The sequence below is a fragment of the Citrus sinensis genome, chromosome 2 (assembly GCF_022201045.2).
Source record: "Citrus sinensis cultivar Valencia sweet orange chromosome 2, DVS_A1.0, whole genome shotgun sequence".
NCBI lineage: Eukaryota > Viridiplantae > Streptophyta > Magnoliopsida > Sapindales > Rutaceae > Citrus > Citrus sinensis.
The window spans coordinates 31,327,617-31,343,347 of NC_068557.1; the positions used below are offsets into that span (position 1 = coordinate 31,327,617).

The window sequence follows — 15,731 nt, forward strand, 5'->3', positions numbered from 1 at the left end:
GCCAAGCAAATCAACGGTTTAGATGCTTGGCATCTCAGCCGGCCATATGGTATTTCTGTATCACATGACGTGTGAATGAGAATTTTAAAATTTTTTTTTTTCATATATAGTCAGTCTATCTAGGGCTCCATTTTGTCTAACGTCTTTGTGGTTTTAATTTTAAGCTACACTGTTCTAGAATTAAAGTTTGTCATAGTTTGGAGAAAAAAATTGGAAAAAAAAAAAAAGATGAAGTGTTTACCAAATATTTAACGGTTTAAAATTTCACATTACCTCACAATATATCAAATGAAAATCCTTTACCTTATCATTTGTAACTGTGGTTTGTACGTTAAAAGTGACTTTTCATCTGTTAAATGAAAATTCTATATTATGCTTATTATTTTGTCAAAAAAATTGAACTTTAAAAGTTGTATTTTATCCGACACTTATTTTGAGCTAAACGAAGGCTAAGTTGTCACGTAATCACACTTCACATCCATCATCTGCAATGTTCAAGTTTTCGAAAAAAAGAAAATTAAAAATGGTGTTAAGACAGAATATGTTGGGGTTGTCTTAGTAACATGCTCCAAACGAGGAGCTATTCAAATCCTTTAAAGAGCCTTATCCAAAGGATCTAAGCCCGGCCCAAAAAGGTACCGGACCGGAACGGTTATGATTGAGAAGTAGGCGGAACCTGTTACGGGCTCGTATAGCCCAAATCGTTTTGACACCTCTACAGCGGCAATATTAATATTAATATGCGTCATCCGCTTTGAAGCAATTGCGGCCTTACGAGTTTCGCCCCCTAATATATAATCGTAACGTGTATTAACAATTAATAATGGGTTAACTGAGAAGCGCTTATGGAGTTTGAAGCGGAAGCAACGACGGTGAACTTTGGAAGATCTATTATAGTACCAAGCGTACAGGAGCTGACCAATGAAACCATTATCAATGTCCCACCTCGATATGTACGTACAGATCAGGACCCTCCGAGTGTCACCGCTGACACATGGCTTCCATCCGTCCCACTCATCGATCTTCAGAAACTGGTGGACGATGTCCGTGCCGACGAGTTGGAGAGGTTGCACTCATCTTGCAGAGAATGGGGGTTCTTTCAGGTATACTCTACGCAACGCGAGCATTAATACTAATTATTTAATTTCTTCCTTTTATTTATTTATTTTTTTTTTTTACACGCTGCAATTCTAGTCTTTTAGATGGATTCCAACCAAAAAACATTTTAATTTTAACTTTCTTTTATAACTAAACTGAGACTGAAAGCACTACAGTTACAAATAAAAGCTTTTTATATCAAAGTTAATGATGCACAATTTTTTTTTTAAATTAATAAAATGCGTGCAGGTTATAAACCATGGAGTTAGTAGTTCATTGTTGGAGAAATTGAAGTTTGAAATTGAGAATTTCTTCAAACTTCCTTACGAAGAGAAGAAGAAGCTGTGGCAGGTGGCAGACAATCATGAAGGTTTTGGGCAGCTCTTTGTGGTTTCGGAGGAGCAGAAGTTGGACTGGTCAGACATGTTTTACATAGCAACGCTTCCACTCCATCTAAGAAAAACTGATCTCTTTCATAAACTCCCTCCAAGTCTCAGGTCTTGCAAGATTAATAATTTTTTTTTTTTGGGGGGGGGGGGGGGGGTGTAAAAAATGAAAAGATGCATCTGATGCTTAATTAATTGATTTCATCCTCGTAAAAATGTGTTGCAGGGAGACCTTAGAATCATACTCCGCGGAGATGAAAAAGTTGGCCATGACTATTTTGGGCCACATGGCTAAAGCTTTAAGGATGGATGGCGAAGAGATGAGGGACTTGTTCAGTGATGGAGTTCAATCAATGAGAATGAATTACTATCCTCCCTGTCCTCAACCGGATAAAGTCATTGGTTTCTCACCGCATTCTGATGCTGATGCTTTGACAATTCTGTTGCAGCTCGATGACACCCAAGGCCTTCAAATTCGTAACCAAGGCAGATGGGTTCCCGTTAAGCCGCTTCCAAACGCTTTTGTAATCAACATTGGAGACATCATGGAGGTACTATTTTACATCCGATAATTAATCTCTTTGCATGTATTAATATGACAATGGTATTGCTATTCAATTATAACATATATATGTTCTGTTTCTGTAGATTGTGAGCAATGGCATTTATCGAAGCATCGAGCACAGGGCGTTGGTAAACTCATCGAAAGAGAGGCTGTCCATTGCAACATTCTACAGTTCCAGGATAGATTCTGAATTAGGCCCTGCACCAAGCCTTATTGGTCCAAGTAACCCTGCAATTTTTCGTCGAATGCCTTTGGAGGAATACTTCAAGGAGTTTTTTGCTCGGAGATTAAATGGCAAAGCATACCTTGATTTCATGAGAGTGGATCTTAACAAAGTGAATAATTAACGCAATTGGGACTTCGTCAATAATCAAGGAGTTAATTCTCATTGCCTGAGCTCCTGCCGCTGAGGGTTTGATGGAATTAATTTTGTAATAATTTTATTTAGTTGTTTACAGTACCTTATATTTAGTTACCCAAAAAAATAAAAAGGGCATGGCATGCGAACAATCATAATTGTTAATGCTATAAGACCTCTTTTTCATCTATTTCCGGTAACAAATCGAATTTCAAGAGCGTGGATTGGATAATTTCTTTCTATCTTTTATTTTTATTTTTTATTTTTTTTACTGACCTCTATATTGGCTCTTAGCTAGCCTACATCCTGTTCTTACCTCGGCTAATTAAGGTGCTGATTCTGGCATGTACATGCACTTCTTGGCTCCATGCCTAATTAACCCATCTACAGCTGCCATATTTTCATAAAGAGAAATTATCATTTGTATATTCTTAGTTTACTCTATTATTAAAAATACTACAACACTTTAAGGGTATATCAATCATTCACCCTAAGTTGACAAAATATATCAGCTGACCACCAAATCGTTAGTTGCCGTTTAAATATGATAACGTCAGAAGGGTAATCTAGTCTTTTCATATGATACAAGTGATAATTTAAGGGTATATAAGTGATAATTTAAGGGTATACAAGTGATAATTTTTTAGGGTAAAATCGTTAATTCACTGTAATTCAGTTAACTTTCAAACGGTAATTAACGGTTTGGTGGTCGGCTGATATATTTCGTCAATTTAGGGTGGACGATTGATTCACACTCAGAATATTATAATATTTTTAATAACATAATAAATATTTTCCTTTCATTTAAAAAAATGCAGACGTTCCCACGTACCTACGATATCCAGAGTACTATAGACTGGTGTCCTTCGCCGATCACTAGACATGGACATGTATATATTCGTCTGAGCTTGAGGTGGACGTGTAATTTAATACTTGTGCATATATAAAAGAACTTGCCCGAGATGTCACATCCTAGAGTGCATTAAAATATTTAAATTAGAAACGAAATTTATATATGACGATCGTGCTAGTTCTATTCATCATCTTAGCTGTGTTTCCTCATGCTAGTTCTGTATGTGCATCGTCTTAGCTGTCCTTCCTCTTCTACTTAAGATGTCAAGACTCTACGCTGGTGCCTTTCTTCGGTATCTGAAAATGGAGGTATAACTTTTCGTCTGAGTTTGAGATGGACATGTAATTTAAAACTTCTTTTGCGTAGTAAAAATGTTATTGTTCTGTGCTACGATTTTGCAGATGGTAACCAATGGGAATTTATCGTAGTTTCGAGCATCAAGGAACATTGAACTCAAAGAAGGTTACATATTGCCACATTCTTACAGCCAAAAATAGACAGTGTCATAAGTCTAACAAGGAACATATCTAATACAAACCAATCCATCCAATTATTATTATTATTATTTAGAGTTACATGTCATTTTTATATTTAAGTTATTAAAAAATAAAAACCTAATTTTATATAACTATAAATATATAATAATTAAAATACATAGTACAAACTGTATTATTAATTTAGATTATATTCGACTTCAATCAGTGATTAGATTGGATTGGACCTATTTAAATTTAGACACAACGCCGCCCAACTGTGTTTGGGCCAACCCGTGGGCCTCAATTTTGATTAAAAATTTATTATTATTTACTTTTATTGAGTGCTGAATGTTGGTGCAAGTAAAAAGTTAAACTGCCTAAATCCACTTGGCTAAACAAAATTAATTATTTAAAAAAGCATAATAATAATAATATGTAAAAACTATAATTAAACTATGGTTCTTCTAATTAATTCAATAATTTAAAACACGTTTATAATAGAAAAATTAAGAATTAAACACATAATATGAGTAGAAAAACAAAAACATCATACCATTAAATTTCATTAATAACACAAGTGTAATTCTAATTTAATAGCATAATAAAAATGACAAGTAAATACATTTATTCCCAATATATTAATAAGGCATGCGCACACCCTCTCCCCTCAGCTGATTAAACTTGTTAATAGATTCAAAATCAAGGTTCATAAATAGTTCCATATGTGCCAATCTAATTAGAATGTATTGTAAATTATAAAGATGTAAATTACGCCATATTTTATTTTATTTATAATTTGTAACTTTTCATTTCATAAAAATAAATTTTATTTTTTTCTCTCAAATAATGTTTATCTTAATTGTTTTTATTATTGGGTAATATTTCTATTTGTCCTTTAAAGTTTAGATTATTAAAATTATTCAAATCGTTCAATGCAGTTATCAATATGACTGAGAATGTCACTAATTTAAAAGAAATAAATGAGAAATTAGAAATTTAAAGCAAATTTTCAAATTTAAATTATATTTTTCTATAACAAAACAAAAAAGAAATGTTTAAAAAGTTGACATGGACCCATGGGCTGACACATATAGACCCCAGATAGGCTCGTGTCCATGTCGTGCCTAGGCACTACTCCTGAGCCGAAAAGCCTAGGTCGACACAGCCTGCTAGCCATCTCTAAATATAACTACCGAAATTTTGTTGTCTTTTCTTAATTTTCGATTACGTGCACGCGCTCAAGTTGTGCTCGAAGTCTTTAATCGAGAAATTTAACGATGGTCGCATCTTTGCAACGGCTGTAATGTACAACCTTATTCTTTTTGTCACTGGACCTTTCAAAATAGCAACTCCTTATTAGCCGTAAGTGCAACACTCTCGAGTACGCCCAGCCCGCAGAAGTTTTTCTCTACATTGCTTATCATTCAATTCCATAGACCGAAAAAGTCTTCTTTCGACAGATGGGATTTTTGTCATGGGTTTTCAGTTCATTTAATAGAACGAATAACCCTACAAGGCCAGCAGACAGGCAACCCAGCAACAGAGAGAGGACAACCAATAAATAAATGCAATAGCTTTGAAGATGAGAGCAACACATCCCACTGTGTTATTAGAGCTATTACTGCAACATCATGACAGATCACTGCAAGAATTTGACCACTTTGAATGGCTAGGTAATCTGTAATTCAAATACAGTAGATAAAAATGACAGGAAATTTGGTTTTAAATGCTGCCAAGAAACCTCCAAGCATCATATCGTCAACAATTACACAAGCATTATAGATTTTAGCGGAATGAATGAGAGGGGAGAGAGAGAGAGAGAGAGAGCAAATCACTAATATTTTGCTAGACAATGACAAAATTGAAAAGATAACAAATAGAAGCTGCAGCAATGTTTTCTATTATCTAAATAATTTAAAAATAGATGATCAACAATTTACAGTAAATGTCAATATAATACATTTACCCTATGCTACACGGACCGATGGCTTCATTCCCTATTCCAAACACGGAGTGTATCAATCCATAAATTCCAACAGTACCTATAAATAGTTAACAGTTAGTGTTGGAACAGAACATAATCCTTACAGCACGCGTTAGCTGCATCACCATTGCCTCCAAACCTAACATTGAAAAAAAAGAAGGATTTATGAGGCACAACTCAAGATAGAATGTAGTTAAATGTAAATGAAGAGTATTTTAAGAGCCATAAAGGGAAAAATTAAAACAAAATGCCCCCTCAGCAACGAAAGGAGATGAGGGCCAGATTGAGGGGCTGAAGCCCTTGTATCGTTTGAGGTAGAGGCCAGGGCATAAGGGTTTCCCACACTACCCAGAAGAAAAAACACACAAACATTCACTTACATATTAGAGGGGTTTTAAAATAAAATGGCGCACCTTTTAACAGGATAAATTACATACACAAATACTGGGAAAATCTATGGTTTTACAGGACATTCATATGACATCTCAACCAAGGAAGAAAGAAACCTTTCTTGTCATCGTTTGCTAAATGCCCTTTTCCATTTTCCAAAAGAGAAGGTAGGTAAGAACAACTCTAGGATTTTTATTCTCATATCTAGACGTGATCAAAACAATAGAAGACTGAGATCTTACTTGCATTGATACATATTGAGTTTTCAAGTTTACAGATGAAGAAAAAGTGTTGAATCAAGGGAAAGAGTGGCAATTGTAGAAGCTACCTAACAAATAGGAAAAATATTAATAAAACCTATCATATGGTAAGTACAATGACTTCACATTGTGTTGAAAAAATCTGCCCCTCAGGGCAGAAATGAGGAGGTACTCTACTGTTAACCGTTAGAGCTTTATCCCCCACAGGTTGGTGACATATAATGCAAATAAAAAGTTAAGTGTGACATTTTTCTATGACAACTGAACCATCATCATAGACTTTTATGAAATAATTTAACAAAAGTATTGTTGATTTTCTATTTTAAGAAATAATATCTTGACAAGGGAGATCACTTGAATTTCAGAACAAACAATGGAGATCCATGCATTTATCACTCAAAATGGAAGGCACTGTAGCTTACTCTCTACCAGTGGAATGATGTTCAATAAATAGAGAACATAGTCATAATAAAGTTTGAAATTTTCCAGGAAATAGAACACATTAAAAGAACAACACTCAACTTCATGCCATTTCCTGAGATGCAGAGGATGTGCAGAATACAACAAACATATCAAAGTTTATCTTTCTCCCCGACAGTTCTCAGTAAAAATGGTTGAAAGTAAAATAAGCTGTTTCAGTGGCAAATAGTGGGAAAGCAACAGCTATCTTTTCCCTCTCCTTTCATGCCTTCTCTTATCTCTCTCTTTCTCTCTTCTCCTGAATGGTCCTTTGATTATCAAAACTAAGCAAGTATTCTAGAGATAAATCCTTCCAAATTACTTATGGTTTACTGATTTTCTACTTTTTTTTTCCAGCTCCACTTAGTTGTCAAGGAAATCCTACTCATTCTCTAGTGTGATCGATTCAGCTAAACTCCTTTCTGCTAATCCACAAAGACTTATATTATCTTTAAAAATTACAAATTTTGCCTCTACAGCGCTAAAATGATTGCCACATCAAGAACATTGCTAAAAAAAGGTATGTCCAAAAGTCATAAATTACGGACAGATGCATAATTACACAGTAAGTTCAAGCCAATTCCTTTGATGCCACGCAAACCTATCCGTATCAAATTGTTATTATTATTTTAATCTTCATTTTGGTAATCCAAACAACAATTTGTGAGATACAGGTGTCGTTTTCTTTTTCATAGTCATGAACAACAACAGCATACAAGTCATAATTTGTACTACAACACAACAACACATTTAAGGAAATAAGACTCCATGTGTAATACAAAAACACTAACACAGCCAATACATGTAATATGTTTTAATGAAACTTGAGAACAACATTTCATCAAATCTCAACGCACCCACTTAGCCACCACCTTTAATAATAAAATCCAGAAACTAAGATGAATAATCAGCACTAAACATACCTCAAAAACTAAACTTTAACTGAACAAAAACAAAATAAAAATCGAAACTTTGAATATCATTTCTTTCGTTTTTTTTTCTTTTGACAAAAAAAAAGGGTTACCCTTTTGGCAGAAACCATGGCCACGGTAGCCTTGAGGCTGAGGTCGAGTTGTTGCCGACCACATCTCAAAAACAAACCCTAAATCAATTTCTATCAAGAAATGGAAAAAAACGGGGGAGAGAGAGAGAGAGAGAGAGAGAGGATTTTGAAAGAAAGAAATTAATAAAAAGTGAGGTCGTGGATTTAGATGTAGAAGCAGACGAGAGATGAATGAGTAGACAAATGCGTTCCTCTTATAGATTGCACGAAACCCAATGTGACAGAGGGGTTGTGTGTGTGTGTGGTGTTTGTTTTTGTTTTGTTTTTTATTTGTTTTTGGGTTGGCAGCTTGGTGGCGTGGGTCTCTGTTCTGCGTATCCGAGGTCCTTTTTGTTCTCTCTCCTCCCTCTGGCCTCTTCCTTTAAATCTTTTCTTTGAAAATCAAACCCCCGCGCTTTTTTTTTTTTTTTTTTTCACTTTTTTAACATCTTTCTTGTCGTTGCTTGTTTTGCACAGTAAGATTATATTTGACACGTTGAATTAGATTAGATTAAATTATTAAAATTAAATTAAATTAAATTTTATAATTTTATATTTAGTATAGTATTAGATTGGACTATGTTAAATTATATTTAAATAATATAAAAGAGTATTTAAGTTGATATTTTAATATAAATATCAATTATCCATGAAATTTTATAATCATAATTAAAATAAATTTAAAAAGAAATTACTAGAAAATTTAAATATATTGCAAATAAATTATTGGATAGTCATAATATAATAAATAAATAAAAATAAATAAAATATTTAATTAATTTTTATTAAATATTTCAAATATTATATAAAATCAATTCATTAATGATATTATTAATTTTCATGATTATTTTTAATATCATATTAGTGATTATTAAATTTAATACAATAATTAAACGTTTAGTTTTATCAATTAATTATTAAATATACAAGTAATAAAAATTTAATCTCAAGAATAGGTAGAAATAAAAGTACCAATTTAATTAGATCATAGATAATAAATAAAAATAAATTTTAAGTAAATCATAATAAATAATTAATAATTAATTAATCAATCAATACTAGGTGTAAAATAAAAAAAAAATGATACAAATAAAAATCTTATAAATAGATAACTTTTTTTTATCTTATCCCAACTAAACTCATATGTAAATTAGGATTATTAATCCCATCATTTTAGGATTAAATTCAAATTTAGTCCCCCTTAATTCAATCCAACTAAGTTTGCCAAACATGGGATAAAAATTTAATCCCACATTTGATCAATTTTATTCTTAATCCTAACGTCCAAACATGACCTAAACTAAATGTCTACAACTTGGGACCAACCTAATCAGAGACAGAGACGCCGACAGTTAAAAAAATAGAAGAGGAGTAAAATGGTGATATGATAACATATCTGCATTCTACAGTGAAAAGCGCGTTCTACAAAAGCAATTCTTTCTCACTCTTAGCATCCGTTTGGTAAAGGTCTTGTTGTACATTTGAGTTTTCACACGAATAACCAAAATTAAAGAACGATTGAATGAATAATCTCCTTTAATAATTCTTTTATCCTAAATTTAATATTAATTATTACAAGCTTTATCCTATTCAACATGAGAATAATGTTTTTTTGGTCTTTGCCCGATAAAAAAAAAATAAAGATGAAGAAAAAAAACCATATTTTTAACATAAATGAAAAAAATAGAGTCAAAAGAAAAATAAAGTTGTAGCATCATCTTTTTTTTTTCCCTTTCATTTGCAATTTTCTTATCTTTGAGAAGAAACTTGCAATTCTTTTTCTTTCAAATGAAGAATCAAAGACATTATTAATGCATGACATGATTTGTTTTAGTGAATGAGCTTACACACACACAAATATATATATATATATGTATGTATGTATGTATGTATACACACACACACAAAGAAAAGATTGATTAAGTGCGTGATTACGTGTTTGACAAGTTTTGATTAGGGAATTTTGTGTTGTGAGCCTCACAATACCTCAATTATAATTTGATGTGTGCGTAGTCACACACTTGATCATGTATCTCTCTCTCTCTCTCTCTCTCTCTATATATATATATATATATATATATATGTATGTATGTATGTATGTATGTATGTATGTGTGTATGTATAATTAAATGGCTTCACTCTTTCCCAAAAGAAATAATAATCGCTAAATATTCGCTTTCATAATCATGTTGAATTCTAATTCTAGATCAACTAAATAGGAGTGGGGGGTGTATTTATCGTTTAACTACCCATGGACCAATATTTGATTCATGGCAATGTCAATTGGGCTTGCTTGGTTATAATATAGAGCCAATAAAGTCTTGCGTGAAAAGTGCCTTCTGCATTAGTAGCTCTTTATTCTAAGTACATATTTGGTATGATTTTATTTAATAATAATAAGTGTTTATTTAATCTCATGAATTCTTTTTAAAATTTTTAATGTTGTTTAGTTGTATTTTGAGATTGAATAAGTTATTTTTTCTCTACTAGCAAAAGAGAGTAGAGGTTGAAAATCTTTTTTAAAATGTTAAATTGTGTAAAACATCATCTACTCATTTCGTAATCTTATTTCATTCATTTTATAATATCTTATTAAGTTATTTTATAATTTTTAATAAAAACTCTTATTAACAACTAAACAATTATTTAAAAAGAGAATGCCTACACTAAAGCAGGACTATACATATATATGGAGAGAGAGTAATTGTCTAATAAGATAGTTTCATTTTAATGGTTAAATTAAAAGATATGAAAAATAAACATACTTTAATGTAGTATATTTTATCTTTTAATGTATCAGAGTGTGTGTTTTTCTTATATTTTAAAGTTTGCTTAGCACCAAGCATTGCATTATATAAAAGCATTGTTATGTATTAAACTTATGCATACTTATGTTTAGCTATCTACTACCCCTGCATTGCTTCACATAATACATAAAATTATGCGGTGAAACTCAAATTAACCAAACCTATGATAAGGGTTTGATTTATGCGGGTACACATTAAAAATAACCAAAAAAGTAGTTGTTTTAAAAAGTTTCCATTTTCATTTAGCCTAGAACCTTTTTTTTTTTTTTGCCCTTTTTTCTCACCACCTTACCTTGAAGGCTACTGCATCTTGATTTCGTAATGAATCCGTCGCCGGAGCTTCGCCTCATTGCCGCTGCTGTACGAATTCAAGGACTGCCTCACCTTGCGCTACAGAAGCTTCTACATCACCGTCATATTAATTTTTTTTCAAAGAAATAATTTTATTTAATCACCAAAAATTAATGTAATGTAATGCAATGCGATACAGTGTATCACCAAATATAGAATAGTTAAAATTAAAACAGTACAATATAGCACCAAATGTTATAAAACATTAATGTAATTCAATATTAGTATAATATAACATAATATAATATACCTGCATTAAAAGAGAAAGGGACTGATATCCTCTGACGTTTGAGAAAATGGACATAAAACTCTCTAATAATTTAAAGAAGACATACAACCCCTAATCCCGTTAATTTTTAGTTTATTTTAACTGAAAAAAGAGTAATATTGTATATTTATGCAAAAAAAAAAAAAATACACTTATATTTATAAAAAATGACATCTCAAATTTTCAAAATCGTCTTCCTCTCTAAAACGGCGCCGACAGAACTTAAAAAATTAACAAAATTTGAGGTTACATGTCTTTTTCAAAACATTAAAAAGTCTTTATGTTCCTTTCCCTGGCGGGCCAATAACCCTTTTCCCTCCATTAAATAATATAATGTAATGTAATAACACTGTATACTATTAAAACTCTGGGCATATTTTGGCAGGCCTCGTTGTATGGTATTAGCCCACCTCATAATATTAGATTAATTTTTTTTTTTGAGAAAAATAATATTAGATTATTACAATACAATATTAGATAGCTACTACTCATTGTATTGTGTTGCGGAAAAATTATTTTGTAACGCAGTAAAACCCAGATAACCAAACCGGTGTGAGATTCGGGTTTATGCGGGTTTGAAATTCTTGAAACAAAACAATATTTCTTCATGGCTCTCCTTCACAAATCATCTTCACTCCCGTTCTCTCTCACAGGCGTTGATCGCGACAGCAACTCCACCACAACGCCATCTGCCTCTACGCGATCTGCTTGAACACACCAGCTCCACACGATCTGCCTCCACACAGACACTGTCGCAAGACGCCACCGCCATTGTTGTGCCTCAGCTCCACACCACCACTGTCGCGCGACCTCAACTCCACCACCATGCGATCTGCGTCAGATCCACACCGCCACGGGTCATCTGGGTCTTTTTCCTGTTAAGGGTCTCTCTGATCACAGCTTTAATTACATATGTTAAAAACATTAAAAGTTTTTTCGATCATATTCTGAGATTGACGGATCTTCTGGGTAAATTTGTGGTTGCAGAAGATTGTATTAAAGTTGGGTTTTGCATGATGATAAGGTCAAGCAGAAAAAGAGAAAAAATAAAAGATGAACGAAGAACAAAAAGAACTGGAGAAGACGAAGGAAGGAGGAGAGAGTGGAAGCAGATGATGACACATAAACATTATTCAAAGAAGAAGAATTTTTTTTTTTTAAAAAAAAAAGGAGGAGAGAGAGAAGAATGAAAAAAAAGTAAATAAATAAATAAATAAAAAGCTAATAAATATTATTTTTTTAAAATATAATTTAAATTAATCATAAAAAAATCTTTTATTTAAAATAAAGCAGCTGAGATGCAATTATTAATTCTTTCCGAATTGTTATTGTCAAATCGAAAGCGAGCAATGATTCATGCGAAGAAAAGAGAAGCCATTACAATTGATTATTGAATGTTCTCCAAATTCCATCTTTTAAAAAGCTATGCTACGTGTCTGGTACAAACAGATTCTGTAACTTAGCCCCACCCTATATTGTATAGTTTGCTTTTCATTCTTGCATCAAAAGAATGCACCGTGCCGTAAAAACTAGAATCTTATATTTTTATGGAAGCAAAGCAAGCCAAGTCCAGCCATTGACTATCCTCTGGTAATCATTAACTAGAGAAAACATTAATCAATTTTTTTTTTTTTTTTTGTAAATCATCATTTGACTAACCATCGTAAGCATTTTATCAGTTAGTACTTAGTAGTGTGGTAGACTTAATTAATATATAGATAAATCTTTTTATAGTATAATATTAGGACTAAACTAATTTTATTACGAGGATATTACAATTTGATAAGAGGTTTAATTATAAATATTACATTTGGATTCCATATTTAATAGAGATTTTACTAAATTTTGTGAGGTCTTACGACATGCGTCATAATTATTTTTTTAAAAGCATAAAATACTCTAATATTCCCTTCAATTTTTGGTTTGGTAGTGATTATTATAAAAGAGATAGATATAATTTTTTTTAAAAAGAGAAAATAATATGTATTTATGTAGTATTGGGACTTTGGGAGTATTCAAAATGCAAGTCTAAATATTTGCATTCTCTTTAATGTTTTATTTTGTAAATTATATAAATATTAGACAATGATTTGGCAACAACTCTTAAGAATAAATCATTGTTCCAAACAACTTTAAAAAATATTTTATTCCATTTTAAATATTTAATGTAACGTAGTTTTTGTTTTGGTAATAAAAAGATAATTATTATTATAATAAGGCAGTTCTCTGAATATGAGATATAAAATAAAATAAATAACTTATTACAATGTAGCATTTATTTTTATTTTTATTTGACCTAAATTGGGACCATAATTTTTCATTGTATTCGAATTTCGTTTAAATTAATTCTATGTCGATGTTAAATTTACTCTTAACTTCCCTCAATAAATAATGACATTTTGGTGCTCGCTAAAATCATAGAACTAATTAGAAACTAACCGGCGTTTAACTCCTTTCCTCTTTCTTTCTTGTAGGCATCTAACACAATAAAAATGTAATATATATATCGACACTCAAACAGAATTTGGACAGACATCATCTTCATCTCTTGGCCTTGAACAATATCCACTCATCAATTGCAAGTTGGATTGAACGAATAAAGCGTTGATCAGATCTTGTTAAGGTTAAGGTTAAGGTTTGAGATCAGTAATGTTTGTCGGTTTATTGTAGATGCAGGCAATTAGAAGCCGGAGAAAGCGAAAAAAAGAAAAAAAAGAAAAAAAGGAAAATTAAGGGGGGAAAAGAGTCTAGAGAAAAAAGAGGGAGAGAAAAAGTTAACAGCTGTTTGTTGTCTATTAGTGTTTTTGTTTTTATTAAAGAAAGCTAAGCTTAAAATCTCATAGAAACATTAAGAAAAGTTAGGTTGAGAGAGGATCTACATATTTTTTTTAATAGCTATGTGAAATTTATTTCTAGCTATACATAATATCATTATAAAAAAAGATTAAGAAAGTTAAATTAAGAGAGGACACTTATCTTTTTTTATAATTATGTGAAGATTATTCTTACATAATAATATTATTATAAAGAAATTTTGCTGTAATTAAATAATTTGTTCATAGCTACTACAGTCATTTGCTTTTAGGCGCATGCATGTTTTGACTAGCAAAAGATAACACAGCAACCCCTAACTAACAGAATAACGAAAGTAATTTTTTTTTTTTTTTTGAATTTTTTGACATGGTTGGCTAAGTTACATTAATATAATCAGTTTGGCTCGATGGATTAATATGTGTTGCTTTATTAACTCCATTAATTAATTGAGTTTTAATGAACCATAGCTACAGGGTCTTGTTTATCCTGGACCTGTCTATGGTACAGATTCTGTAACAAACATCTCCCGTCATCCCACCATTCGATTTTCTATTGTTCAGTTTCTCACTCCACGTCCAACCACATCCAACGGCTGATGCTGCAGTCTGTACCTTACAGATTCTGTAAGCTAGTCGAGTCCGTTTATCCTAGCTTTGTTCGACTCAAATAGTCAAATCTATTAATTTTTATATATAATTAATTGAACAAACATCGGTCATATCACACAGGTTCGCCACAATTATAAAGTTACTAGAGGTTGCTGTAGAGTACTAGTCACGTTAGGTGAATTATTTTTTTTTTTTATGAGATCTTTTAATATTTAGTACTCAAAAAAATATAAAAGAGTTCAAAATTTATTCAATTTTAACTATATCTTGAATATCAATAATCAACAAAATAGTAAGAAGTTTCAAAAAAGAAAAGTAGCCAAGACGATATATTTTTTACTTCCTTTAGAACCATTATTTCAAGAATCAATTTTTTTTTTAATTTAAAAAATGAACCAACAAATGTAACAATTTTCTTTATAGAGAAGAGTCTAAGAAATTTTGCAACATTAAATAATTAAGTTTTTTTTTCAAACTGATAAATAACTATTAATATAGCTCTTTACAATATAAAAGGTTATCAAATATATAATTTTTCAAAAACTTTTAATTGTATGATAATTATTAATTAAAGATAGGCCTAAAAAATAAAGTTTTCCTATTATAAGTAATTTAAAAATCTATTAATTTGAGTATATTAAGAAATAATTAAAAAAAAGATTTTACTAACATATGGGGCCTAAGTGACCAAAAGGAGGCCTTCCTAACATGTGAGCTTTAGGCAAACAACCACACACTTCTACATATATATTTATTGCCAAATAGCCAAATCAATGCTAACTTCTCTTTCAACTTAATGTTCAACCATATATATAAATTCTCTAAAATAATTGTCAATTTTCCACGATATTCTTGATCAGAGCTAGGAAAATTAAGCATTTTGAAAAAAAAGAAAAAGAAGAAAAGAGTTAGTATTTGAGGGTTCAATTACTCCAAAACTATGAAAAATAGTCTCACGATTCATTCAAAAAATTATAATAACAAAATTTATGATATGACTATAGAGCACAGT

General features: G+C 31.3%; 1 protein-coding gene and 2 long non-coding RNA genes across 4 annotated transcripts; 2 read left to right on the forward strand and 1 right to left on the reverse strand.

Moving 5' to 3' along the window:
* Positions 1–765: 765 nt before the first annotated feature.
* Positions 766–2,639, forward strand: LOC102613220 (protein SRG1). 2 transcript variants are annotated; one of them, XM_006467495.4, is made up of 4 exons: positions 766–1,103; positions 1,348–1,595; positions 1,711–2,035; positions 2,133–2,639. In XM_006467495.4, the coding sequence occupies exons 1-4, from the start codon at positions 846–848 to the stop codon at positions 2,394–2,396; spliced, it is 1,095 nt and encodes a 364-aa protein (XP_006467558.1). In that variant the 5' UTR covers positions 766–845; the 3' UTR covers positions 2,397–2,639. The 2 variants fall into 2 exon arrangements, with proteins under 2 accessions (XP_006467558.1, XP_006467559.1); XM_006467496.4 differs by having other exon boundaries at positions 767–1,103; positions 1,348–1,514.
* A 2,919-nt stretch (positions 2,640–5,558) lies between these two features.
* LOC102613016 (uncharacterized) lies at positions 5,559–8,524 on the reverse strand. Its single transcript, XR_369466.4, has 2 exons — positions 7,854–8,524; positions 5,559–5,859 (listed from the first exon to the last, which is right to left on the reverse strand). It is a non-coding gene; the product is annotated as an uncharacterized LOC102613016 (long non-coding RNA).
* A 3,154-nt stretch (positions 8,525–11,678) lies between these two features.
* Positions 11,679–12,452, forward strand: LOC112497278 (uncharacterized). The gene is made up of 2 exons (XR_003064001.2): positions 11,679–12,174; positions 12,285–12,452. It is a non-coding gene; the product is annotated as an uncharacterized LOC112497278 (long non-coding RNA).
* Positions 12,453–15,731: the final 3,279 nt, after the last annotated feature.

Excerpts from the sequence above, each read along its gene's own strand:
- LOC102613220 (XM_006467495.4), top strand. The coding sequence starts at position 846 with ATGGAGTTTGAAGCGGAAGCAACGACGGTGAACTTTGGAAGATCTATT. Across the intron at positions 1,104-1,347 it reads GAGAATGGGGGTTCTTTCAG|GTTATAAACCATGGAGTTAG; the intron begins GTATACTCTACG and ends AAATGCGTGCAG. Across the intron at positions 1,596-1,710 it reads AAACTCCCTCCAAGTCTCAG|GGAGACCTTAGAATCATACT; the intron begins GTCTTGCAAGAT and ends AATGTGTTGCAG.